At 43.8% G+C, this 15932-nt stretch overlaps 1 protein-coding gene across 2 annotated transcripts in view; it reads left to right on the top strand.

Annotated features, from left to right (window-relative positions):
• The window catches only part of trip4 (thyroid hormone receptor interactor 4), a 67820-nt gene that overhangs the window by 4484 nt on the left and 47404 nt on the right, over positions 1 to 15932 (top strand). For both annotated transcript variants that reach the window (XM_060886785.1, XM_060886791.1), the window contains exons 5-11: positions 1518 to 1596; positions 2395 to 2512; positions 3152 to 3367; positions 3999 to 4125; positions 4336 to 4514; positions 5475 to 5599; positions 5725 to 5816. In XM_060886785.1, coding sequence (XP_060742768.1) covers positions 1518 to 1596; positions 2395 to 2512; positions 3152 to 3367; positions 3999 to 4125; positions 4336 to 4514; positions 5475 to 5599; positions 5725 to 5816 — 936 coding nt within the window. The remainder of the gene's footprint in view (positions 1 to 1517; positions 1597 to 2394; positions 2513 to 3151; positions 3368 to 3998; positions 4126 to 4335; positions 4515 to 5474; positions 5600 to 5724; positions 5817 to 15932) is intronic.

Below are 15932 nucleotides of genomic sequence, written 5' to 3'. Positions count from 1 at the left end.
GATTGGTAGGATATACAGATGGATAGATGGAATCCAGAGTAGACTTGACAGTACAGTATATTCAAACTGAATTGAATAGTGCAATAAATCAAATGTAAATGTGCTGAAGTACATCATTACATCCCTGATGTATGGATGATGGCTGGATGATGGATGGAGGGATGAGTGGTTGATGTGACTTATGTTCCGATAAACTTGTAGAACCACAGACAGCAACTAAATAGACAGTCAAAATGTGAAAGGTTGGAATTTAACGCATAATAAAATGTCAAACAGTGCTGACGCTAACTTAGCGAGTTATAATTAACGATTTAGATCCATTTATTGTTCGATCTATTCGTAAAAGGTACTTACCTATTTACATTTACACTAACCACATAATAACCTCTAGATTTCATTTTCCAGATATTCTGTGTATTTATTTTGTTGGCTTGCTTGGCAGCCAGTAACCTGGAGTCAGCTTTGCACCAACCAACAAACAGGAATCCAATTAGCTCCGTTTAGCTAAGCTCACAATACCGCAGTCGATCGGGTTAAATCGAGGAAGCTGAAATCCGCTCCAATACGACTGGCTTCCTAATGAAATCAATAGTGCAGCCCTGTACAAACCTTTCGCACGCTGCTCTCCAAACTCAACCAATTAGTGCTGTAGTAAAAATAAGCAACACGGGCAAAAAAATAAATAAATAAATAAATAAAATTCTGTTTAGTTTATCAACGTTTGGGTCGCAAACATTTGATGGAAATCGAACATTTTTCATCCCTTCATTCTTTTTAATGCTGCGTTTCAATCCCGTCAGCAATCAGTAGCCGTGAAATAATAACGGAAATAATGCTCTACTGTAGTAGAGTCGTGTAACGTAGGAGCCGTTAAACACGGACGAGAGGAGCGACGCACCCTGTTGAACATCCCAGCGCAGTTATATTAAATATAAGCGCCCTCGGGATCAGATTATTGGACAGGAAGTGACTGTTTGGATAATTTACGGTAACAGTAATGAGAGTAACATAACTGCAAATCTTGGTTGTTAAAGTGTCACTGAAATATAAAAGGTCTTGAACACACTACAGTTAATCTGTTGAATACTGATGATACAGAACATAAGAAATATAGTACACAAGGTTTATTATACAAAGATTAATATTATAGAAAAGTTCACGATTAACATTAGACTTATATTTTAAGTGTGTTTGTATTTATCCCTAATAAACAAGCCTGAGGTGACCGTGGTGAGGAAAAACTCCCTTAGATGGAAGAGGAAGGAACCTTGAGAGGAACCAGACTCAAAAGGGGAACCTCATCCTCATCTGGGTGACACTGAAGGGTGTGATTATAAACTGTTATAAACACCAGAGAGTGTAATTATGAGTAATGTCCTTATTACAGTCAGATACAGTCTGATAATTTACTACTGCAGTCCTGCACAAACCAACGTGTGTCATGCTGACGTATAGTAAACACTACTAAACAAGTTTTTCTATACAGTTTCTTATTATGTCCTGAATTTTTACATCAGGTGTGTACTAACGAAGAGCAAGAGATCTTGTATCGGGACTCGAACAAAAGTCAGAAACTCCGTAAGAAACTCATGGGAGGTGAGTAAAGAAAAATCTTGGAGCGATCTGATCTCCGATTCAGCAGTTTATTTTCTCTTCATTCACATTACCAAGCAAGTCCCCCCCCCTCTCTCTCTCTGTCTCTGTGTGTGTGTCTCCCTCTCTCTCTCTCTCTTTCTCTCTCTGTGTGTGTCTCTCTCTCCCTCTCTCTCCCCCTCTCTCTGTGTGTGTGTCTCTCTCCCTCTCCCCCTCCCCACCCTCTCTCTCTCTCTCTGTCTCTCTCTCTCTCTCTCTGTCTCTCTCTCTCTCTCTCTTTCTCTCTCTGTGTGTCTCTCTCTCCCTCTCTCTCCCCCTCTCTGTGTGTGTGTGTCTCTCTCCCTCTCCCCCTCCCCACCCTCTCTCTCTCTCTCCCTCCCCACCCTCTCTCTCTCTGTGTCTCTCTCTCTCCCTCTCTTTGTGTCTCTCTCTCTCTCTCTCCCCCTCTCTCTACCACACTCTCTCTCTCTCTCTCTCTCTCTCTTTCTGTGTGTCTCTCTCTCCCTCTCTCTCCCCCCCCCCCCTCTGTGTGTGTCTCTCTCCCTCTCCCCCTCCCCACCCTCTCTCTCTGTGTGTGTGTGTCTCTCTCTCTCTCTCGATCTCTCTCTCGATCTCTCTATCTCTCTCTCTCTCTCTGTATGTGTGTCTCTCTCCCTCTCCTCTCTCTCCCTCTCTCTCTCTCTCTCTCTGTATGTGTGTCTCTCTCCCTCTCCTCTCTCTCCCTCTCTCTCTCTCTCTCTCTCTCTCTCTCTGTCTCTCTCTCTGTATGTGTGTGTGTGTGTGCGCCTTACAACATGACAGATCACATCGTATCTGAGGGAGATAAAGACTACCTGCCCCACCAAGAGGCCAGGATGAAGACAGGCTTAGAGAAAGCCATTCAGCACAAAGACAAACTGCTGGAGTTTGACAAGAACAGGTAGAGACGTCTCTAAACCTACAGCGTGCTCGGTTTTATCTAGCAGCAGTGGGGTTTTATACAGCAGCTGAAGTTTTGATGGGAAAGAGTTTATCAGTAGTCGTGAGCTTTCCACTTTTCATGTGCTTGGACATGCCTTAGTAGGAATGTGAGAAAAGATGATTACTATACACACACACACACACACACACACACACAAATAAAGACATAAATACACACCAATCAATCATAACATAGAACAGAGAGACATAGACATAGAAGTGGACCCTGTTATGGATATTCATGTGTTCATTTCATTCATTTTATCTCAAATAATTTTGATGAGTGTATTTGTACAGGACTTACATCCTGCTGTGCGTAGTAACAGTGCAGTCTTTACACTTAGAAACGTTATTCATTACTTAATTATTTTTAAATCATACTCCATCATCCATAATCTTCTCAGTATCACTATGAAAGCCTATCAGTCGAAGAGACTTGATCAGTGGTTTAAAGCATGATTTCTTCTTATATATTGACCCATAAATAGATCCCTCTAGTCTATGATCTATGGAAACGCACATTCACGTTTTTAATTTGCTAATGTTTGAAAAGTTTCTTCCACTTTGTTAACGTCAGTTATATCGCACGCTTCTTCAGCATTCGCCGAACTCAGGTGCTGGATGACGAGTCTGATTACTTTGCCACCGACTCCAACCAGTGGCTCTCCCCAGTGGAGCGCGAGACACTGCGCAAGCGGGAGGAGGAGCTTCAGGAGCTTCGCCACGCCTCCCGCAAAGACCGTAATATCACGCTGGACTTCGCTGGAAGACGCGTTCTCGAGGAAGGAGAAAACCTGAATCAGTATTACAATAAGTAAGAACCTTCTGTTTCGGTAATCTTAGTGTGAGACGTTGGTGGTTAAAGCACCGTGGGGGATAAAATAAAAAGTGTAATCCCTAGAGCTGTATCTAGGTCTGGTTAATAAGATATGTTGTGTCCAAAAAAATCTCACAATCAGTGTTTGGTTTTTGTTTGTTTGTTTATTTATTTATTTATTTTAAAAGAAACCCAGCAATTTTATATTCCTACAGTTGCATATCAAATGATTTTATTTTGATCGATTCTCGCTAAAATGACGTCGAAAGCATTTAAATAAGTTTAATATGCATAGCATATTTTTTTAACACACCATATACCTTTCGCCATCACGCACTTAAAATGTGCTTATGCATAACGGTCACAATGTACCTCGTAAAATGAAAGTGTGCCTTGTAATACATTTCCATATTATCCGTAATAAGTAAAAAAAAAAAAAAAAAAACCTGGTGCGATTTTAGAATTAATATTATTATCCATTTTAATGTGCACCTTGTAAAGCGTTTACGAGTCAGAAACGTTTACGGTATTCTAATTAACCGAGAGGAACTGCTGAATGAAGCACGGTAGAAGAGGGATCTGTTGTTAATGTGACCGACGAACTGAGGTTTATGCATGACCGCGTTAGGTACGACGAGACCGTCAAGGCCATCAACACAGGGACTCTCATCCAAACCCCGAAGAGCTCGGCTCCAGCTGGCCGTCAGTACCTTAGGGAGCTCGTCAACCCAAATATTCAGCAGGCTGCACCTCAGGTGAGTGGCATCTCAAATCGTGCAGAATGTTTACCTTGTGGTTTTTCACATCTGATTAGCTTTGTGTGTTCCTAAGATGGATATTGTTGGGTTTTGTTTTGTATATCTGAACAATGCCGGTATCCTGGGTCTTGGGCGTATTTATCCGGAACTTGAGATAATATAAACAGAAATAATCTCGTGTTTGTATTCATGTACTGTACGGTGCAGTGGGTGGATGTACCCGGCGGCGATACGTCTCACAAGGCTAAATCAGCGCACACCGAGCAGAACGCAGAGCGCACCAGGATAAGGATTCAGGACCGGGAGCTGCAGGAAATGGCGGACGGAGGCTGGTGTCTCAGCATGCACCAGCCCTGGGCTTCACTTCTCATCTGTGGCATAAAGAGGTAGTTAACCACTAAGACACGCTGAAGTCAGCTGTGTATTTCGGTGAATAAGCCAGGAGTATTTAGTATTTATTAGGTTAAGTGTTTCATGGCTGTGAAATAGAGCTCCAGAAATAGATCTTCTGTTATTACTTTATTTCTCGTCATAATATTGCTGCCCTCACAGGCTACATGTTTAGATTGGATTGCATGTAATCCACTTTGGATAAAAGCTTCTACCAGAACAATAACAAAACTAAAGCCAAAATGTATGAAACACACACACACACACACACACACAGAGTCTAGCTGTGTTTTCATTTTGGATCCCCTCTAAATCCAGCTCACTGGCTGTCTATTCTTTTCTTCACTTTTTGTGCTTTCTTCTATGAAAACAGTTTGCAACGAAAACTCTCAGTAAACGTCTGTATTCTTTGCTCCTAGCGACAGGGCCGAGGTTATATTTCGGCTCACCAAAAAAAAATTTGCACCCATTTTCTAAACTAAAGTGTCTTGAGTTGTGTAAAAAGTGCTGGTCTCAGTTATTCCACTAGAGGGCAAAATAGAGCAATAAACACACAACCATTATCTCAGCTACTGATGATCTGTGCTAATGGTGTAATTCTTCATTAGCAAGCAAACGCGTCGATGTCTCTTTTCTAAATGAACTCATTTAAAGGTTTCACAGCAAATGGTCAGACACGTTACATAGATACAAACCCGAGTTTGTTCGAAACATATCGGGGGATTTGAAGTAGTTTGAGAGAGTCACGTTCACAACCATGTACGGTACGACGAAAGCCGTTCGATCGGCTCTGTCAATCAATAAGGACAAAAGAATAAATATAAATGTATCAGGGAGAATAGAATCTCAATAAAAGCATACTAAAAAAATAGATGTAACTACACAGGTGGGAAAAGGAGGAAAGTGTGTGGTTTTATTTAAATTCAGATTAAATGAGTTTTTGTGTTGCTGTGCAGAGTGGAAGGCAGGACGTGGTACACCTCACACAGAGGGCGTCTGTGGATCGCCGCTGCAGCCAAACGACCCACGCCTCAGGAGATCGCAGAGGTGGAGGCCACGTATCGGCAGATCTGTAAACGAGGTGTGTTTATACCCGACTGCGGTGCAACACGAACTCGGCCAGATCCACAGTTTGTATTTTTCTCATGATGAACTAAACTAAGTACGTCGTTTAACTTCCACTGACGCTTTGTTTCAATTCCCCAGATCTGAACTTTCCTAAAGATTATCCTACAGGCTGCCTGCTTGGCTGCGTCAACATGACAGACTGCCTCTCCCAGGAGCAGTTCAGGGAACAGGTTAGTGAGTGGGTGTGCGCGTGTGTGTGCGCGTGTGTGTGAGGGTGTGTGTGAGGGTGTGTGTGAGGGTGTGTGTGAGGGTGTGTGTGAGGGTGTGTGTGAGGGTGTGTGTGAGGGTGTGTGAGGGTGTGTGTGAGGGTGTGTGTGAGGGTGTGTATGAGGGTGTGTGTGAGGGTGTGTGTGAGGGTGTGTGTGAGGGGGTGTGTGAGGGTGTGTGTGAGGGGGTGTGTGTGAGGGGGTGTGTGTGAGGGTGTGTGTGAGGGTGTGTGTGAGGGTGTGTGTGAGGGTGTGTGCGTGCGTGTGTGCGTGCGTGTGTGCGTGCGTGTGTGCGTGCTTGTGTGCGTGCGTGTGTGCGTGCGTGTGTGTGCGTGTGCGCGTGTGTGTGCGCGTGTGTGTGTGCGCGTGTGTGTGTGCGCGTGTGTGTGAGGGTGTGTGTGTGAGGGTGTGTGTGTGAGGGTGTGTGTGTGAGGGTGTGTGTGTGTGAGGGTGTGTGTGAGGGTGTGTGTGAGGGTGTGTGTGAGGGTGTGTGTGAGGGTGTGCGCGTGTGTGTGAGGGTGTGCGTGTGCGTGTGTGCGTGCGTGCGTGTGTGCGTGCGTGCGTGTGCGTGTGTGTGTGCGTGCGTGCGAGGGTGTGCGTGCGTGCGTGCGTGTGTGTGCGTGTGTGTGTGCGTGCGTGTGTGCGTGCGTGTGTGCGCGAGTGTGTGCGCGAGTGTGTGCGTGCGTGTGTGCGTGCGTGTGTGCGTGCGTGTGTGCGTGCGTGTGTGCGTGCGTGTGTGTGTGCGTGCGTGCGTGCGTGCGTGCGTGCGTGTGTGTGTGCGTGTGTGTGTGCGTGCGTGCGGTTGCGTGTACGCTTCTCTTTCTTCCCCTCTTGATCAGTATTTTCTCTACTATGTGCTTATCTATTTATTGCTCTCCTGCCGTCTATCTATCTATCTATCTATCTATCTATCTATCTATCTATTGCTCTCCTACCATCTAGTTCTGTTTCTTTAGCACTCCTTCGCTCTCTCTCTCTCTCTTATCTGTTTGTCTATTTCTATCTTGTTCTCTGCAGTAAGTCATCTCTATCTTTCTATCTCGCTCCACTATGTCTCCATCACTCTATTTCTCCCCTGCTGCTGCTCACTCGCTCTCACTAGCAATCTATCTTGCTACCTCTCTCTCTCTCTCTCTCTCTCTCTCTCTCTGTCTGTCTGTCTATCTATAGCTCTTATGCTATCTCTGTATCTGTCTGTCTGTTGCTCTCCCACTACCTTTGTATGTATTTACTACTTTCTTGTAACTCCTCGCTCAGTCCATGTTGCTATGGCTGTCACTTATCTGGAATTCGAAATGTTCCGTCCATCTATCTCACTATATCTCCCTCTATTTCTGTCTGTCTAGCTCTCTCTGATTATCTCCATCCATTTCTCTCTCTCTCTCTCTCTCTCTCTCTCTCTCTCTCTCTCTCTCTGTGTATCTATCCATCATATATGTGTCTTTTGAAAGGTCAGTGCTTTAAACCAGACTAGTAAAAGTGCTTATATGAAGTAGCACACATTCGTTCCTTCAGCTGTGCCTGAGCAATCCCTGCTGTCTTCTCATGTAGCCTGCAGCGGACTTCCTGCCTCATTTCCTGCTCTCCCTCTGTGAAATGGAGGTGTAATTGCTGCTGCGGTGCCTGTGCTTGGCAGCGGAATAAGCCATCTCTGTCTCTATCAGTTTTCCTCCGTCCATCTCTCTTTATCTTCCCTCCCTCGGTCTAAAGACGCTGACTCGGGCCGGGTCGGTTGCCTTTTTATCGGCTGAGTGAAAATGATATTGATTTCTGGCTTTCTCTAAGGGTTCTGCTCGTGTTTTTGCGATCCTTCAGGGCTTCAACGTTGTCACTTGGAGCTCTTTAGGATTATTTCCAAGTCTAGCCAGCAGAGGGCACGATGCACCGTCTCCTCGCCCGTCTCAAACACTCCTCGTCTGCCATTTTGACTGCAGTCGCACTGAAGCAGCCCATCTATATATTTCACCGCAAACCCGAAGACTTTAAGTGTTTGTTTGTTTTTTTACAGAGGTTCCTCCACTGTATTGCGTCTGTTCTAGAAGAGGGAATTTATAGGAGATTATGTCACAGGGCAGCATAGCAACCCAGCCTTGTCCTTGATTAATTATAAATCAATGAAGTCCAGTTCAGATCTCAGGCCTCTAATGTTTTTCCTTTCATCTGCAGTAAATGTCTCTGCTTCTTTCCTTTTTTTTTTTTTTTTCTTTTGCTTTTTTCCCTCATGGTCTACGGAAACCTCTGCAAGTTCACGACCAGATCGAAAAACAGACGGCGTCTGAGATTAAGGTCTGTGTAGCCAATTTGATGCTACATCAGAAAGGTGCATGCTTGTGCTATAACACCAGATGGATCTCCCTGTCAGCCTGCAAATAGCTAATGGCAAATTCATCTGTATTTGATTGAAAGGAAACTTCTCTTTCACATGGATGAAATCGCCAGCGATCAATCGGAGCTGTCTTTTGTTTCGTCCTGAATGCTCGGCGCTATTTACGCTCGCATTGAGCCCATCTCCATGTCCAAGCGAGCACAAGAACGGCCCTTTTGTCTGTCTGTCTGTTTGTTTTATCCTGGAGCCGAGATCGGCAGCGCAAACATCTGTGTGCGCCACTGCCAGTGTTCCCACAACCTCTTAGTCACATTAGCTTTAATGAGATATTGACATAGACACTGTTGTCTAAATTATGTACACTCATTTTCTGCTGATGTATAAATAGCGCTGATGAAACGTAATTGCTCCCTTTTTCTATCGCTCTGAGGGTGATTATGCGATGACAGCAACGGAGGAGCTTCTTGGATTTATTTTTTTTTTTTGGCAACACTTGTTCTATCAGGTCTTCTTAGGCAGAGGAGAGGAGAGAGGGAGGAGGGGGGAGAGGGAGGAGGAGAGAGAGAGAGAGAAGGGAAAAAAACCCTCCCTGAACTGCTTTTCATCCCGTGGGTCTGCTGTCTGGCTGTGGTAATAACAGTGGAATCTGAGCTGGAATGCTCTTTGCTTGTGTTTGCCTTGTTTGTTCAATGCATGGTTTTTGTTTTTCTTTTTCCTCCCCTCCTCCTCCCCTCCTCCTCCGTTCCTGGGCTTTTCTCCACTGATCCTTTAGAGAGCCATAAAAGCCGGAGTGGAGGTACGGGCTGCCGTGCATGCCTTTTCATCCGTAGCTAGAGCACAAGCAGCTCAGAGGCCGGCCTTAAATCCAGTCTGAAAGGGGGCCGATAGAGGGAGGGGTGGAGTGGGGGGGTGGAACCAGAGGAACAGGGCATAAATAAAGGCTCCAATAAAGCCTCTGTGAGGAGCACGGCTCCCTCCATCCTGTCTTTCCCCCCTCCCCGAATGAGAGGCTCGTTTCCCCACCCACTCAAAGAAGAAAAGCTCAGCTGAGCTGGGAACAGCAGTGCACAGCCCCTCAGGGAGGGAGGAGGGGAGCTGGGGGTGGGGTTTTTTTTGGGGATGGCTTAAACACACACACACACACACACACACACACTGACACACACGCACAAACAGCATATCCCATCTGTTTAGAGGTACTTTAACAGTCGTGCTGCGTTTATTACTGAGCTAAGATATTGATCCGCTCCACCATGCTGTGGATTAGTGTGGAAAGCCTCCATCCTCTGTCCTCGTGCCTCGTCTGTCCTTTCCTTTAAGGAATAATAAAATCCGACAGCGCAGGTTGTTGACTTACCCACTTCGCATGTACCTCCGAAAGCAAACACGGCCAGTTTTCAATCTTCTCCTAGATCCTGAAATGTAAACGTCACACTCGCGTCCAAGATTTGAATCCATTACACTATTTTTTTTTTTACGTTTATTTTTAGTAGGAGGAGATATTGTTTCCTGTCCAACACCTCCAGCACAAAGCAAACAAGCTGCCTTTCTGCCAAACCACAGATAATCCAGTCCTCTTACTCTCAAACATATAGCCCCTCCACCCCCACCACCCCTTTCTCTCTCTCCTTTTCAAACATGGACACGCCATTCATCTCCACGTTTCTCGCCTGCCTGTTCAGCTGCAGCTGATTGTATTGATCCCAACCTAGAATGGAGCCTTCATATCTTTGTCAGTCCGGAGTCGTTCAGCAGCCTGCCGTGTCAGGGTGATTACAGGCACATCCATTCTTCTGTCACCACGGCTCTTTCTTAGCCAGCCAGATATGTGCATGGGGTGGGGGGGGATGGGGTGCGAGAGCCATTTCTCCATGACTGTAGCCGAGTGCCGTATCGATCCGTATCGACTAATCACGGCCGACGTCTTGTTGACATCGGCAGCGTTCGCGAGCGCATATTATTTCGGAAATCCATCTACGAATCGCGCGCACAGGGACTGTTGTTAATCCTTAGAACCTTAGCTTGTTTGGAGCTGTTTACACTGAGTTGCTATTTCAGTTCAGTCTCGAACGCCTTCTTGTCGTTTTCTTTTAACGAATCCCATCAGCATTTTATATAAGAGCCAATGTAATTAACTTAATAAGTATGCTTAAGAAAAATATCAACATCCACGGCTTAGACGCTTCATTTACGACGCGCTACACACGAGACAAATTTCATTTCTCTGGCTTTGAGGATTAAAGACCATACTGTCGAGGCATCTCTTATTAATTATCCCCTCGGTTCATCCCAGTTTTTGGCAGCACTCTTGTCCATACGCTTTATGTTCAGCATCGTGCAGGCAGGACCAGTCTGGATCCTCTCGGCCTCCTACAGGCCCAGTGGCGAGATTAGCCGAGGGTGGTTGGCCTTGTTAGTACGGGTTAAAGGGCCAGCTGATGTCTGTGTTTCCTTGTGTGGTAATGTGATATTTATACGCTGCAAAGATTCCCTCCAGAGGGAGATGCACACCGAGTTGCCACGCTGGAGCCCTGCCAAGCTGAGGCAGCCCTATTTCCTCCCTCACCCCTACCTCCAATGCCCAAACCATCTTCTCCTACACTCTGCCTCTGTATGCGAGGCATGAAACACATCGCCCTCCCCCAACTCACTCAATCACCCCACACACACACACACACACACATGCACGCATACATACACACAGCACTGCTGTCCCTGCTGGGCTTTTTGCCATAGTGGAGAGGTCAGACAGCATGTGATTCTCCTGCACTGCGTAAAATACAACCAGCAGGGTCCTGACTCTCACACAGAGTGACAAGCCGAACCAGCTACCCGTCACTAGAGGACTGAAAAACGAAAAAAAAGGCCATTTTACAGGCTTCGGGACTACAAGTGGAGGTGGAAAAGGATGAAAAATGGATGGTGGGAAAAGCATACACATCAGTGTCACTGTTTTTAGTATATCAGCAGCAGTAAGAGCAATTATTCGGTTAGGGAAAGTCTCAAAACAAACGATTATTATTAATGCTATGTTTCATCTAGATATGTTTGACTGGCCATTTTGTTTGGAGTTTTACTTTCACATAACGATTTCACAAACATCATCATTTCATGTCATCTGTTTCTACATAAATATGGAGAATAAACCACTTGCAGAGGGCGGCTTTAGGAAATAATCAACGACACGGTGGTTTGATGAAGCTCAATATGAAGCAAGGCTACTGTTACAACCTCACAGGGTTTTATTCCTCCTACACCACAACAATTGTTTATTTTTGAATAAACAGCACTTCAAAAGTTTTATCCGTTATTGTTAGTTGTGGAACATTTCAGAAAAACTCGTTAGATCCTGTTAACACTTCCGATAGAAACTGTCGTCTCTTCATCAGCCTGTTGTTTTGGTTATTTTTTTTTTCTTTTCGTCCCACGTCTACGGCAATGTGAGTGGTGTCGTGTGTTCACAGCGAAGATTCCAACAAGAAGTAATGCACTTTAAGAACCCCGACGATGCACTTATTGAACCGAAGAAAAAAAGCGTGGAGTGATGAGAAAAGATTTCAAGACGTCTTAGAAACGTCTTTTAAATCCCGCACGTCGCGTGATTTTATTTTTCCGTATTGTTGCGTATTCTTCAAAAGCCAGCCTCGTCGCGTTACGTGTTTGGTGTCGTTTGTCCTAGTCATCGACTGGGAAAAGGCTCATACTGCTTGGATAGTAAAAAACAGTTAATGTTCCATTTAAGCTGATGATATCCATCTAAAATATATACACTATAGTGCATATAGTGCACGACTCCTTGTCTTGGAGTGAAGTCAAACTGTAAAAAAAAAATAAAAAAAAAAATACCAGAAACTGGAGATTCCTTCCAGAAGAAAAAGAAAAAAAATGTTCTCCTTATAGAAAATAAGGACTAAATGTTTACACGGTGCACACGGGGCACGGTGGCTTAGTGGTTAGCACGTTTGCCTCCAGGGTTGGGGGTTCGATTTCCGCCTCCGCCTTTGTGTGTGTGGAGTTTGCATGTTCTCCCCGTGCCTCGGGGGTTTCCTCCGGGTACTCCGGTTTCCTCCCCCGGTCCAAAGACATGCATGGTAGGTTGATTGGCATCTCTGGAAAATTGTCCCTAGTGTGTGATTGCGTGAGTGAATGAGTGTGTGTGTGTGCCCTGCGATGGGTTGGCACTCCGTCCAGGGTGTATCCTGCCTTGATGCCCGATGACGCCTGAGATAGACACAGGCTCCCCGTGACCCGAGGTAGTTCGGATAAGCGGTAGAAAATGAGTGAGAGTGAGTGAGTGTTTCCCCTTTGTTAAATACACAGCACTTTTTTTTAATTCCATTCATTATTTTGCTTCTAGTTTGTGGAGTTCCTGTAAATAAGCCCTTACTACAGATGCGCTAACAGTTTATTTTTTTTATCGCACATGAATATTGCTTTGAATTACAGCCTGCACTACTGTCAGAGCTGCTGTTCTAGTAAACAAATCAACCAATCAGATTTGGTATGAATCAGATTCAGTATAAATCTTCTTATCAGAGTGCGTCTTACGACACACCTCTGAATCATCGGGCATGTAACGTTTCCTCTCGCATGCTCTTTTCAACTCCGTGGCAGTTCTGAGGGAACAAATCAGTCATTTGTATTAACGCAGGACGTGAATCATAGGGCGATGTCACGCTTCCGTGAGACGTGTACCTGTTTGCGTTTGCTGACTTGAACGATAACGTCTTACATCGTATTGCACGATGTGCTGTGAGCGTTAAAGAAATCTGTGCCGACGAGTGTTTTATTGGTCACTTACTGTCGCTTTAATCATATTCTCAATGCCCATGTGTTAATGGTAAATCGAGAACTATAAATGTTTTATTGAGGTCATCGAAAGGCATGAATATTTACTTTGGACTTGCCATGAATACATTTTGCACCTTTAATGGAACTCTACAATCTTTCTACAGCATAAGGCTGGTTAGATGAATTTGTCAGTACTGTGAAAACAATGCAAAGACCAGAGAGAATGTCAGACAATGTAATGCAAAGCTGACACAGAATTATTATATCCGGTCCAGTAAAAAGGTTTCAGAAAAGGTGATCTCTATGGGGTCAGAATTGTTTCGTCATTCTGAATAAATATACTATGATCCACTAATAAATATAAAGAGTTTCACAAATATTTTTTTAAATCAACAAATGCACAATAAGCAAACCGTAAATATATGTTACAAATTTCACAAAAAGAAATGAAATTCACAAATAAATAAAATGGGATTTGCAAATATTTATTAAATATATATTTAATTGTATTTATTTGTGAATGGCTTCCTGCTCATTTGTGAATCGCGTTCTGTGCATTTGTGGATTTGAAACATTTCTAACGTTAAAACGTGCACAAGAATCCACAAATATTTGGACTCCGCCCACCGTCTACTCCAGCCAATCGGACAACGGTCTCGTGGCGCTGACCAATCGTGGCACGGTCAAATTGGCTGGAGTAGACTCTTTATATTTATTTGTGGATCATAGTAGATTTATTCGGAATAACTAAACAATTCTGACCCCATAGATCTCAGCTCTAAAAGTGGCGATGCAACAAAACCGTGTCCTCTGTAGATCGATGATCGATGCCGTAGCATCCGGGAGTCCAGAGCGCAAGATGGTAGTATAATCTGATCTGTCCTGTTAAACACAGCAAACCAAAAAGAAAACCGATGGATGTCTTTGAGTGTTTTGGTGGAAACCAGTTAGCCTTCAGTCAGCTGGTAGCTGTCATGTGATCAGGGAAAGATCGTTGTCAGTGGGATTTGGTGCACAGGTGAGCAAATAAAGGGAGGACAATGCAGGAAAAAATGTTGCCTTATAGTAATAAAGCAATGTTGAGCTTAGTACAAATCTTAGACTAGAGTTCATGAACTTGTGCTACAGAAATATGTTGTATATAAATTCTTATTGACTGTGCAGGGAGAAATTGCTCATGTGCAACAAAAACACAATTTGCATAGACTTCCCTTTTTTTTTTTTTTTTTAGGAGTTCCAACGGGGAGAGATTTAGTGACACGTGGCTTAGTCGTTAGAACATTTGCCGCATGCCTCCTAGGTTGGGGGGTTGATTCCTGACCCTGCCTTGTATAGATATTCCTGTTTCCTCCCCCAATCCAAAGACCTGTGTAGTAGGCTGATTGGGGTCACTAAATCTGTGGTGATTGTGTGTGCTTGTGCTCTGTGAGCGATTTGTACACTGACCAGGGTGTCTCACACTTCTCAGTCCCAGTTCAGAAAATGAATGGAATAAATGGGTTTCGTTGGGTTCTGAATGTTTGTTTAATAAAGCGTTCTGCGCTAGTCCAAGCCGTAAACACAGCTTCCCACACGATGATTGAAAGAGCAATCAGAGCGACTGAACCTTGTAAACAACAAGGAATGGTAGCGCAGTATAAATCTACATAGCTCTGGATAAAGGCGTCTGCCAAACCTATCAGCACGAGTCAGAATTTACCTTCAGTGAAATGGAGTTCAGTGAGCAAACACTACTAATCGATAGGTTGTGAGATCAAACCCCTTGGACCACCAACTTGCCTTTTCTGGGCTCTTGAGCAAGGCCCTTATCCCTCAACTACTCGGTTGTATAAATGAGGTGTAAATGCAAACACTACCAGTGATGTTGACCTGATTATAGAAAAACCTTTTGATTTTTTTTTTTTTTTTTTTTTTTTTAACATATGAATAGATACTGAGAATTAGAGCGACAGATGAAACAGATAAAACACAATACACAGACACAGATACGTACTTCAAAAACACACACCTGTGTTTCCCCTATTTGAGAAACCGCGAGCCACCACCGATAAACCGAGAATCCTGTTTTGCTTTGTCATTATTTCTGCTTTATCGTAACGCTGCTTGTTTTGTTATAAACATTAGCGGTAAGCGATGTAGATTACGTGTATCGAGTAAACCAGGTTTCAACATGTACAACAGCTGTTATTACTGATTACATATGTTTTAGGTGTCGAAACACGCACATTATTGCAGAAATCCGGCGCAGGTTTGTTAAACCCACATAGAAAGGTTTCGTGTGACATATGTTTTAACTTGTAACTTAAATGTCCAGAAATGTGTGGTTTTTTTTTTTATTTTTGTTTTTTTTTTCCACTTCAGTATTCCTGGAACCTCAGAAAAGGAACTTTTAATCATTAACACATGGAGCTTTGGCATTTTTTTTTTTTTTTACAGACGTTTTACATGCTTGTGTAGCTCCTGTGTTCTTCCACTCAAGCCCGTGGGGTAGACTTACAGTTCTACAGAATGACTAAATTATGTGTTTGTTCATCAAAGGTCTAAAGCTCGGCTCAGAAATGCCAAGTTTTCTGTTTTAACATAATCATAGCTGTCAGTCATGCTAGGTTCAACACGAAATATAAGCATGTCTTACTAGCACAAAAAACACAGCTAGGTTCGTCTTTCCTTCAAGCAGAAAGTTCCTTATGTGTTATTTATATTTCCGCATGCAATTATTACACATAAGGCCATCCTTAAAAGTATTCTTGTTTGCCGTAACCCGACCGACCCTGTCAATTTAGGACCGACTCAAATTTTTTATTTATTTTTTTTTTGCTTTAAGTCCGTCCGACTTGCCGGTTGTAAATTTGCGTTAAGACCGACCAATTTTTTTTTTTTACTCTTCAAACAACTAATACAAATTCTATTGTTCGAAAATCTATTGCACGAATCGATTGGACAAACCAACACAAGTTTCGAAA

The sequence above is a fragment of the Tachysurus vachellii genome, chromosome 1 (genome assembly GCF_030014155.1).
Source record: "Tachysurus vachellii isolate PV-2020 chromosome 1, HZAU_Pvac_v1, whole genome shotgun sequence".
In the NCBI taxonomy this organism is placed as follows: Eukaryota; Metazoa; Chordata; class Actinopteri; order Siluriformes; family Bagridae; genus Tachysurus; species Tachysurus vachellii.
Note: the sequence above shows the minus strand (reverse complement) of the source record. Positions and strands in the feature narration are given on the sequence as shown.